The 12,680-nt window shown below is 42.4% G+C and overlaps 1 protein-coding gene across 17 annotated transcripts in view; it reads right to left on the reverse strand.

Annotated features, from left to right (window-relative positions):
* NFIB (nuclear factor I B) overlaps nucleotides 1–12,680 on the reverse strand; it is a 236,749-nt gene that overhangs the window by 115,906 nt on the left and 108,163 nt on the right. The window contains exon 1 of one of the 17 annotated variants that reach the window (XM_074394842.1): nucleotides 2,534–8,450. The exons of the other annotated variants lie outside the window; for them this stretch is intronic. Within the exon in view, the coding sequence (XP_074250943.1) occupies nucleotides 2,534–2,633 (100 nt within the window). The 5' untranslated portion in view covers nucleotides 2,634–8,450. Of the gene's footprint in view, nucleotides 1–2,533; nucleotides 8,451–12,680 lie in introns of those variants that run through there. 17 annotated transcript variants of the gene reach the window in all.

A 12,680-nucleotide genomic window follows, 5' to 3' on the forward strand; every position in this document is an offset into this window, starting at 1 on the left:
ATTTTCTTATTCTAACTGAAAAAAAAAAAAAAAAAAAAACAGAGCCTAAATTCATCACATCAGAACTATGGAGTCTATAAGTAAAACCTGAAAACAAAAAACTCAGACTACTTAATTAAGTGTTTTGTTAGACCATTTATGTAATCAGAAAACTTGGATCTCTGGCTTCTTAATCTGTTCAAAATTTATTGTTAAATCTTACGGAATTCCTTTAAATCCAGAATTATAAATGTGATTTTTCCATTAGTCCTTCATTAATGATTAAGACAACTTGGCAGTTTGGATCTAATCAATCAAGAATGTGTAAAATCCATTTCATATATATTAGTACAACCAGATACTAACAGTAAGGCTCTTTCTTACTTTCCATCTGTACTAAATATGATAAAGGCAGCAACAATACCTTAGCTATTTTCAAGGCACTTTCATCTACATTACTTTGCAGTCCCCAAAGAGGCTGTGCTTTATTCTGATCCTTTACGATTACCAGAAAGAAATGCAGAGCTTGATAACTTGCAGAGTAACAGAAAAAGCTTGATTTCTTGTTGCATTCTCCCCCTCACGCCCCCAACTTTTTCTGTGACCTGAGGGATGACACTTAACCTTTCTCTGCCTCACTCTCCTGTCTCAAACAAGCTATAGTAAAACTTTTTATTCCAGTCCACTGGGATATAGAACAATGAATCTGATAGGATGTCCCTAACACACTTTGATCTCTATAGGGAAAGCTGCTATAAAAATAAAGACACTGTTGTTATTCTTCTAATTGAGTTATTTGCAAATGGATCTTCTCGATGGAGCCCAGCCCTCAGATATAGAAAAGAAAATTCTGCCAGTCCTCTAGGGTACAATTGCCTTGTGGCAATTATACTCATAACCACATTTCCTTATTACTTATTACTTGAACTATGGAGTTCAAGGGGAGGCAAAAAGGGAGTTTAAGAAAAAATATGCTGTTTATTTTCAACAGAAGATGCTGAAGTTGCAAATTTGGAACTCAAGGCTATAGGTAAACTTTCACAGAACATGTGTTCCAACTTAGTGTACCATTTGTTAGTTGTGTCAGAAAGTCAGAGGTATCCCTGAGGCTGCAGCTTTTTAGCAAATTTTGGAAAAAACTTACGGAAAAAAGGTAAATTATAAAGTTAATCTGGGCCTCACACTATGAATGCTACAAAACAATGACAACAATGTTCACAGCTACACCATTCTCAGCAAAAAACACAGCATATCTCAAGGTACAAAAGACACACAAAAAATTAAACAGAGCTTAGGAAGAAAGTGTTGTGGACAATTTTACATGAAAAGCCAAAAACGAATGTTGAGGCGATACTGAACTCTCTTGGAGTCTACAGACAGAACACACATTGCCCCCAATATTAATTACCAACAGACATGAGAATTAGTAGGTGGCTAAGGTTTAGGCACTTTAAGAATTCCATATTCCTTAAATGGAATTTTTTCAAAGTAAATAAGAAAAGCTTTGCTTTATGAAGTATTAGAGACATGGGATTTCCCTTCCATAATAGACATCACTAGATCCTCACACTGCACATCTCTAAGGAGCATGATTCACAGTGTGCGCTATGGGGAGGGAGCCTTCTAAAGTCATTTACGATGTTTACTATGGCATCCTACATGTCGTTTAAAAACACCTTATAAATAATCCTAAAACGTAGTTTAAATCAGGAACAATTATTTGGATCAAACTTTCTTGTAGTAACAGGTTTTTAAAATTTCAGTCTTCTGCAAAGTGTTGGTTGTCAGTGGAGATTTGCATAAAATCTAGATTCCCATTAAACACAGATCTCCAAAAAGATCAGTTAAAGGAGAAGTAGAACAGCTTGCTGTATCAGGACAATAAATGCTACTTGCCTTATTGTCATTTCACAGTCAGTGACACATTCAGTCCACAAAGTTCTAGTGAGCATCAGATTCATTTGAGATGCCTGTTAGAAATTCAGATCCCTCGACCTCCCCCGCAATGACTGGGACTAGCACAGCAAAGCTGGGGCCAAGAAAGTGCTCTCATCAAGCACCCCAGGTAACTCCCGGACATTGTTCTCAGCCAGTGTACAAGGCACTTGGCTGCTGATGTTTGTTCACAGACACCAAACTGGAAAGCAAAAGGCAGCATGTGACTATAGATAGTCCTGAAAACACAAACAAACAAAAATGCAGTCCTTAAGCCAAAACCAATCTCCACTTTTCTCTCTCCTCCTGCCATGTGATGCACCAGCTTTGGCCAAAAATCACATGTGTACAGTGAATCCTAAAAAGCAACTAAATCCAGATCCACACTGAACCATTCTGAACTCTATCACACTTCCCAGCACTTTAAATAGAATTCTACTTGAAACATCATACCCTGACTGGCCAAGGGATTCTTTGGGTTCTATTGCTTTATCCAAGTGATCCAAAGTGACCCAGGTTCCACTCTGCATGTTCGCTTCTATAGCGTTCTCCAAGTCGAGCACAGAAGGATTAAAAAGAAAACACAAATATTGGCATAGGTGACTTGAGGTTACTTGACCTTTCCGAAGGAAGACTTTTTTGGCAATTGTGTTCTGGCAGCTCCCTGGAAGGCAAGGCCAGCACACAAAGAGGAAGACAGGAAGCCGGGAGCTGGCCATGTGTCCTTGGCAGGCAGTAGTGCTGCAGGGTGAACCACCTCTTCCCTGCCAAACCAGAAACTGTGGGGAAAGCCCAGCTAATTGGCAAGTCACAGCCGGCTACAGTGTACATCCCCGGCTGTAAATGCCTGATAAAGTAAAATGGCATGCCAGACCCTAATCTACTTAAACAGGATCCTCCTTTACTTTCAAAAACTTAACTTGCCCGTTTGTGTTTCCTTAAGGAAGTGGTAAGGCAGCATCTTAGAACGTTAAGCGCTGGGCAAACTTAAAACAACAAAAAAAGGAAAGATGTGTTGGAGTCTCGTTACGCTTACAGTCATTTTACTGTGTGAAAGGGCCATGTATGTTTGTCCTTTTGGTTTTAGCCAATCTTGCATGTTGTTCACATGTACCCCCAAACCTAAAATGCAATTAAAAACAAAACAAAAAAAAAAAAACTCTAACTTCAATAAAACCTAAAAAAAAAAGGCTTCCACTTGCTCATTTATTTTTATTTAAAAGAAACTCACAAGTCAACACTGCAGACTGATTATGACTTCAGTTCATTTGGAGGATCCAGGCATTTCCTTTTTAATTTCACAAAACTCTTGAAGATATCCAGGGAGACTGCAGAGCTGTACCCAGTTTCTAGTCAGCTATTGTTTTTATTTACACATTAGTTGGCTCAATCATATTTGCTAATGTAATTCCGTATGTACTCGCATAAAATCACCACTTTCTGAATCTTTTACTGCTAACATGGGGAATGACACAGGGAGAACGGGAGCAGAGGGGATTGTGCAAACAAACGGCTCCTCTCTGCTGCTGCTAACAGAGTGAATCCAGGCACCTGGAGCCTGGAGCATGATTTTGTCCCTAGGTCTGAAGGCGTGGTAAGAGCAGTTCAAAGGGGTGTACTCAGTCGTTGGCATATTTCCTTCTATTTTCTGTGAAACTGTTCATGCCTTCTTCAAAACTCAAACCAAAATTTCAAATTAGCTTCTCCTCCTAAACATTTAGTAGCCAAGGGTGAAATTTGAGGAAGAAAATGCAAATTTCCTCTCAGAATTGGTAGAGGAGACAGATTACAATAAACATAATCCATTGTTTTCACCAGAAGTTTCTTAAAGTCCACAGAACATTCATCCTTTAAGCAACCCAGTACCCCAGAATCTGTTTCAGTGGAGTTAGACCGAGGAATAAAATAAAATACCAAAACTCATGTACTCTCTGATCACAATCTGAGATAAGAAAATAATAATCCTCATGCCTAACACTAGCTCTGAGGATCAGTTAAGTCTAAGTGTGTGTTGCAGCTCCAAAATTACTATTTTATTTTTTATTTTATTTTTTTTTTTTGAGACGGAGTTTCGCTCTTGTTACCCAGGCTGGAGTGCAATGGCGCGATCTCAGCTCACCGCAACCTCCGCCTCCTGGGATCAGGCAATTCTCCTGCCTCAGCCTCCTGAGTAGCTGGGATTACAGGCACGCGCTGCCATGCCCAGTTAATTTTTTTGTATTTTTAGTAGAGACGGGGTTTCACCATGTTGACCAGGATGGTCTCGATCTCTTGACCTTGTGATCCACCCCCCTCAGCCTCCCAAAGTGCTGGGATTACAGGCTTGAGCCACAGCGCCCGGCCCCCAAAATTACTATTTTTTTAAGATAACAACTTGACTTTCCCAGACTCTTCTTGATTTTTCATACTAATTATCCCTAACTTTTGGAAATTCTCCTTCCCTTTTCCTTTAGGGCACCACCACTCCTTTCTAGATCCAATCCTCTATTTCTGAGGGCTTCTTTCTTGTCTTGATGGCTATCTCCTTCTCTTCTGTTGGTCCCTTAAATATTGGTGATCCCAAAGACAACCCGTCCAACCTGGCCATCTTCTTGTCTTTGTACACTCCCCCTCAGCAAATCCAACTAGATCCATGTATATAAATACTACCCATTTTTTTGAGAACTCCATATCTCCACATCTAGCCCTAACCTCTTACTGAACTGCACAACTCCTCCTGATGTTGCTGGTATACAACCTTTGTACAGTCTCACCCCCCTCCCCCAAACAATCCATATCTCAATTAATGGCACTCACAGTCACTCAGTTTCCCAAGCTGAAAATGCTCATTCTGGAAACGACATCTTAAAGCCTCATATTCAGCTGTCAGCCCAGACTCTATCTACCTTTCCAGCCCATTTCCCCATCTCCATCCCAACTGGTGCTAGGTCCCTAACGAAGCTCCAAGTTTTTACCTCACAATTGCCTCAGCCTCTTCAGGCCATTATGATTCACTCTTCACACTATAACCAGACTCCATCCTCTGCACAGCCACCGGGAATCACAACATTTCACTCCTTAAAACACCTTGGTGGTTTCCAATTGCTAGCCGGAATAATCTACAACCTCCTTAGTAAAGCGTTCAAGCTGCTCCATAACTTGGCCCCAGCTTAGCCTCACTCTCACAGAAACCATCACCCTTAACCCTCCCTCACACCTACACCCAACTTCTTATCATTCCTAGAATATGCCGTGCAACTTAAGGGCTGTGCCTTTGCTCATATGCTTTCTATGCCTGGAATATCCCTTATTTGATGCAAGACAAACTCCTTATTCATCTTTAAAAGCCCTTGAATTTCATCTGTTACATTCTTCCTGAACCTTATTGCCCCATCTAATGAGGACTCCCACTGGAGCCCATACTGTCTTGCTCACACTTCAGTGCAGAACCCGACCAGTGCATTACATTGCTTCTCTACAAGACTGCGACCTCCTGTATCCCAACTTACCCTGCATAATTTTAGGAATCTATTTAAATGGCATAAAAATATTGTCTTGGATGTACCACCCATGAAGAAATTGAGACAAAGAGGATTAACTCCCAAAAGAAAGACAAAGCAATCTTAGGCCGGGCACAGCAGTTCACTCCTGTAATCCCATCACTTTAGGAGGCCATGACAGGTGGATCATCTGAGGTTGGGAGTTCGAGACAAGCCTAACCAACATGGAGAGGCCCTATCTCTACTAAAAATACAAAATTAGCCAGGCGTGGTAGCACATGCCTGTAATCCCAGCTACTTGGGAGGCTGATGCAGGAGAATCATTTGGCAGAGCTTGCGGTGGGCCGAGATTGCACCACTGCACTCCAGCCTGGACAATAAGAGTAAAACTCCATCTCTCATACACACACAAAAGCAATCTTTTTTTTTTTTTTAAAAAAAAGGTCATAATCAGCTATCAATTTATACAGGTAGTTAACATTCAATATTCTGATTGTGACATACACAGATGACATTTATTCATTTGTTTATTTTTTTGAAAGGACTAAACACCTGCAATGGTCCATGTATCATCCGTGGAACTCAGTCTACAACAGTCAATAAAAAATGATTTGTTCCTGTCTTCATGCAGCTCACAGTTTCATTTGTACTATGTTGACTTTCATCCACTTGCCACCAGGTTAAAATGTACTCTCTAAAAAGGGGAGCATCACACACTGGGGTCTGTCTGGGGAAAACAGGGGAGGGACGGCGGGGGATGGGGAGTTGGGGAGAGATGGCATGGGGAGAAATGCCAGATATAGGTGATGGGGAGGAAGGCAGCAAATCACACTGCCACGTGTGTACCTATGCAACAACCTTGCATGTTCTTCACATGTACCCCAAAACCTAAAATGCAATTAAAAAAAATAGATAAAAAATAAAAATAAAATAAAATTTACAAATTTACAAATAAGGAGAATCTGTAATCATTACATTTTGAAAATAAAAATGGACCACACACACACACACACACACACACACAAAGATTTAGTATGGGATACACTTTTTCATTTAATTTTTGTTTGTAGTAACTAAAACATGAGAGACTAAAAGCCACAGACTGCAAAAGCATTGTTTAGCTGTGATAAGGAGACTGTGTAAACGTGGTATGACGACAAAACAGCTATTGCAGCATAAAATAATGAGACTATAAAATAATGAGACCACAGATTTAAAATTCCGTGACCTCTATTATCTTTCAGAACAGCTGAAACGGATCTACTGACTAGTTTGGAAGCTGAAGAGTCAAATACTATTTCAGAATGAAAATTACTTTGTGGTCACACCCATTGCAGAATATTGATAGAGTCAGAGTAAATGAAAGTCTCAAAGGGTGTCCTGAGAGAAAACATCATAAAAATTGGCTTTCTGCTACTAAAATCCATCCTTAAGGAAAAACAAAATCTAATTAAAAAAAAAAAAAAAAAAAACATAACCAAGGCAAAGTTTCTAAATGGAATGACATAAAAATATCAACTGTACATTTTTTGTCTTTTAGTAAAACAGCCTATATGTATAGCATTTTATATGATTTTCTCTTACTTATCTGAGAAATGTGTAAGCAAATCTATGCAAAGAGATATCATGGATTGTGATGTCATATTGCTTATGAAAAAAAATCCTTTCTACAACGTCGATTAATGCCAAATTTAGCTTTAAAACTCCATGACCTCTACCATTTTTTAGGTTAGCTGAAAAGGATCTATTGACTAGCTTTGTGAGCTGAACAGCTGAATGCTACTTACATAGAAAATTATTTCTTTCACTCCATAAGAATAATTATCATGGCGATCACACAATTATTATAATTATATCTGTAAGAACTGTTATTGGGAATTTATCTCTGAAACAGTCTCATGCATTGCAGGGGACATTTATCTTTTTTAATGATCACTAACACAAGTGTCTTTTTGGTAGCTACGTAAGTGATTTTTACCTCTTTCTATTAATAGCCTCTTGCATGCGTGCTTTAGAAGCCAAAGGAGACAGCCCCCACATTTTTTTTTTTTTTTCTACAGCAATTGTTTCAGCTAAGCCAGGCCCATGGCAGCTCTTGAGACAGAAAGCTACCCTTCCCCTTCACGGCAACGTAACATTCACAATGTGCTTTCCTAAATGGATGGAAAACCCCTCAAAAAAGCCCCTCCAATCTGTGTTTCATAAACTGCGCTCTAAGAGAAGTAGCAATAAAGTTTATTACAGACCTAAAGTATCTGCATAAACCCGGTTAATTGAAAAGTGGGTGGAGAAGGCTGCCAAATTAAATGTTTACATTAGCACAGCTGTATTGTAAAAACATTCTGCCCCCTGTGCTTTGTAATTATAAGATATTTCTGGACTGTGTATCTCTACAAAGTTTATCTCCACTGCCAAGAGTGTCTTGGCACGGAGCGGCTGCAGTTTTTGGCAGCCAGGAGCTCTACGCGCGGGCAGGATCTAAAATGGCTGCCAAGCGGCCTCCTGAAATGTCGCCGGCCTGCGCCCGCCTCACCAAGGGCAAAGGCCAACCCTGCCACCCGGGCAGGGCCTGAAGTCTGTCTCCCAGGAAGCCAAAATGTGTAGTTCCCTCCTAAAAAGCCTTGGAACCGCAACTTCCGTGTGGTGGTAAAGCTGTTGGAAAAACCAGCTCCGAAGCAGTGTCAGAACACTACCGGTTAGAAAATGGGGACGCGGGGTCCGTTACGGAATGCTGCTGACCTCGGCGCCTCCGCCACACGTCATGCCCGCAGCAGTTTCTGCCGATTAAAGACACTAGTCTGATTTGCAGGGGAAGAAAAAAAAAAAAAAGGTTAAAAAAGATTCTGACCCAACTGAAACAGGCCGTAGGGAAGCAGGAGCCGGGCCCGCGCGCCCCGCCTGCGGTGGCGGCTGAGGGTCTCCGTCACAGCCTGCGTGTCCGCAAAACGAAAGCCAAACAGCGGCGTCTCTCCTCGGCCTGCAAAAGGCTGTGTTTCTCTTACCTCGCTAAAATAACGCTAACGAAGGGAAACCGTTTCAGACCCTTGCACGGCCGAGGCCCCAAAGGGTGAGGCGTCGGGTCTCCCCCGCCCCGCCCGCCGCCCAAGCCGCCGAAGGGAGAGGAGGCGGCCGCGGCCCCGCCGCCCCGCCGAAGCGGGAGGCTGAGGAAGGGGCGAGTCCCCGGTCCGAGAAGAGGCCCGAGAACCCCGGCACGGGACAGCACATCCAGGACCCGCTCTGTGGAACGGCCCCGCCACGCCAGGCCGCGGCGGCCGAGAGGCCTGCTCCGTGAGCTGCTCAGCGCCTCCCGCGGTCAGCCGGCTCACCCGGGCCTGCGCCGCTCACGTGGAAAACCGTTCCTCTCACCGCCAGACGGCCACTCGGCCTCTCGGCCCGCAGCTCAGAGCGGAGACCACGCAAGAGGAGCAGAGGCTGCGGGCGAAGGGGGCGTCCCCACGGAGAAGCCAGCGGTCCTCCGAGCAGGCGTTCGCAGCGTCGCCATTTGGGTGGCGAAGGCGACAGCCCAGGCGGTGCTGACTGCGCATGGGCCCCGCAAGCCGTCTGCCCTCCCGTCTGCCCCGCGTGGTAAAACGGGGTCCCTCCCTGCGCTACCAAGGGGAGGTCTCGTCCACGGGAACACCTGCGCCACGGTCGTCGTCACACAGGTGAACTGGGAAGGCAGAGGAGCTTCGGCCAAGCTGGCGGAAGCTGTCAGGACCGACTACGACCGCAGGTAAGACGAGATCCGCCGTCCCTGCGGGGGCCACGGCCCGGGTCCCACGTCCGTGGCTCCCACTGCCAGGCTTGCAAAGGCGCAGGCTAAAGAACGTGCCGCTACACTGGGTTCAATGTACACTGCCGAGTGTTCTGTATGTGAACGTAATTAAAATAATACGAATTTTCCTTCAAAAAATTTTGACGAATTAACTATGTTTGAGGCATAACACTGGAAAAAATCGAGATCAAATACATAGTCTCTGTAAATAAGTTCTAAGGGGTGACCAAAGGTGGGACAAAAATTGGGGGAAGGAAGGAGGGAGGGAGGGAAGGAGGGAGGGAGGGAGGGAGGGAAGGAGGGAGGGAGGAAAGGAGGGAGGGAGGAAAGAAGGAAGGAAGGAAGGAGGGAAGGAGGGAGGGAGGGAGGGAGGGAGGAAAGAAGGAAAGAAGGAAGGAAGGAGGGAGGGAGGGAGGAAGCAAGAGAGGGATGGAGGGAAGGTGGAAAAAGAGGATGGGAGAGAGGGAAGGAAGGAAGGAAGGGGAACGGAAAGGTGGAAGGGCGGGAAGACTGGATGGAGAGACTGCATGGAACTGCATGTTCATAGTAGGAATATAAAAAACACTTGAAGAATAAATTTTTTAAAACACTTCATAAGTGCACCTTCAATATACACACAAGGTATATATTGTCTCTGTCCTTTTATTCTCCATTAAACTTAAATTCCAGCTAAAATTCTATGTTCACAGCTGCCAAATATTACATAATGAGGTCTGGATTTTTCTTTTAGACTGTTCCACAAGTTTAAGCTCAGGTTGAGAGACACATTAGGCCCGGTGTACTCCTGTAATCATCATTGGCAGTGATTACTGTTCAGTAATCTAAGCTTCAACTGAATCCAACATTCTTGCCTTCACTGAAAGATAATTCAGAGGTGAAAGATGAATTCCATAATGCTGACACAAACTGGTGGTATTCATCATAGTGCTTATTCACTAAATGCCCAGCCATTCTAGCTTGAATTATATTATATGTCCACACACTCAACACAGCCACACCAATATTTTGTTTACTTAATTTTTTTAAATCCCCATTATAAGAGAAGAAAATCTAATGTCTCTTTAATGGTATATTTGGAATAATGTCTATTCTCCAGCAGTTACCTGAAAAACACATATATACACAGGTACACACACACACTTTCCTTGGACTTTTTTTTTTTTTTTTTTTTTTTTTTAGATTTCGTCTCACTCTGTCACCCAGGTTGGAGTGCAATGGCACAATCTTGTCTCACTGCAACTTCCACCTCCCAGATTCAAGCAATTCTCCTGCCTCAGCCTCCTAAGTAGCTGGGATTACAGGTGCATACCACCATGCACATCTGAAAAGACCACAGATGTGCCCGGCTAATTTTTTGTATTTTTGTTAGAGACAGGGTTTCACCATACTGCCCAGGCTGGCCTCGAACTCCTGAGCTCAAGCAATCTTCCTGCCTCAGCTTCACAAAGTGCTGGGATTACAGGTGTGAGCCACTGGGCCTGGCCCTTACTAACACTCTTAAAACTTGAGCTAATTTTCTTTCCTTTCATGAGATTTTATAGTTTGATACCGCTAACTTATTATCTTTTCTTCCTTGTTTCCAAATTCTGAAACAACAATCTGCTCAACAAACAGAAGAATTCAGTAAGTGTTGACTGACCACCTAGTACCTGCAAAGAGACCCTGTGCTATTACATAGAGAGTTATGAGATTCAGACATGTTTTACAAAAAAAAAAACTTAGCGATAGTTTCAGATTTTGCCTGTGTCTTAGTTTCAGTCATATTTGATACATATTGCCAAGTAGGTATATTTTATATCCCCAACTAGAATACAGTTTTTGGAAGTCATACTCTGTCTTACTGACTGCATAAGACAGTGCGATGTATATAATACTGTCACCTACAACTGAAAGGATTCCAGTGAGGCTAAAAGGCAATTAGTTGTGTAAAACCCCATTATTCCATATACTGTATGTGCTTACGACGTTAGATTATCCTCCTCTTCATCAGCAAATACCTTCTAGATGAACAGTAATCAAATAACAGTAAGGCTAACAGTCATTATTTGTTTACATTCCCAATACTGTTCTCAATAGTACAGCATCCGTAGAGTTCATCCTTGCAATAACACTAAGGGGTGCTATTATTATTATTCCCATTTTCAGATGAGAAAACTTGCCTAAGGCTATCCAACTAGTAACCAAAAAAGCCAGGAATTAAACCCAAGCCAGACCGACCCCGGGATCCAATCTAAATGACTGTCTTCCCAAATTAGAGGTGTCACCACTGGACAGAAAAAGAAATACAGTACAGGTAGAGTTTTCACCTCTGCAATTACAGGCCTCCTTAGTCAGGATTTTCTAATTTTTGACACATACCTTCCCAGTTTTCCTGGCAAAAGCCTCCCTTGAGTGGAGGCAGCTGACTGTGGTGAGTTTATGTTGTGGTTTGGTAATATGCACAAACTGGGAGAAGGATGAGCCCAGAAAACCCCTTTTGCCCATAGCGTGCCACAAATTGAGGACTAAGTCCGTGCATGCAGCTGACAGGCAAAGGGCCAGCTCGGCATGAGCAGCTCAATGCAGGGACTGCGTGTGACACCAGATACCCTTTTCAAAGCCGCTACCTTCCTCCTTCCCCACAAACCTCTTCATCTCCCACCAAAGTCCTGAAGCTTCACCACAGGATCAAGTAATTCCCCCTCTAAGCCACATCTTGTAAATGACAGTCTAATGTCTCCCATGTGTCATTTTTCACACGAATGTTACTACAGTCTTGGCTGTACTTAACCAGATTTCAGGGTCTGATGGTTTTTCTACAGAGACAACATGACCACAGAGAAGAGCCGGTTTCCATTGCCACCTGAAAGACAGATCCACCAACATAATGTTCATTACTTTCTCATGGGACTCAAGGAAACAGTCCAAGGTCAAACATTTCCTTGGTTGAATTTAGGTGGTTGGTTCCCATACAGAGGACAGCACCATCAGATTCACAAGGCCAAATGCATCAGCGTGACGACTTCAAAGATCACTTCCTACTCCCTAAATAGTTTTATCCCTCAAAAGTCACTTTAGAATCATCTTTCCACTTTTATTCCATATTTGCAGTCTGACTTTAGTGACCTCAGGGTAGGCAATTTTTTAAAACTCCAGGCAGAGCCTGATTCATCTATACAACAAGCAATATACGATGTTCATAAAAGACTAAGAGAGTAAACCTATATATGTTCAATGTAAAGATTTTTTCTTTCAATTGGCAATCATTCTGACATCAAGGTTAAATTGTCCTTAAAAAGAAAATAATTACATTTCATTTTAAATTTGTTACTTCAAGAAAATTAAATTATTCTCATGTTTACTTGTGGCAAAATAAGAAATGATTTTATGTCTCAGAAATGTTAGTATGAATTAAGATTAAATTCATAAAAACAGATACGGCTTAAGTTTTTATTTTACTACTTTGAAAGTGTAATGTACTCATCTTCCTGGTATTTTTACTTACAAGAGCTTTTTTTTCTTTTTTAAGGAAT

Source organism: Saimiri boliviensis, chromosome 2 (assembly GCF_048565385.1).
Source record: "Saimiri boliviensis isolate mSaiBol1 chromosome 2, mSaiBol1.pri, whole genome shotgun sequence".
NCBI classification, from domain to species: domain Eukaryota; kingdom Metazoa; phylum Chordata; class Mammalia; order Primates; family Cebidae; genus Saimiri; species Saimiri boliviensis.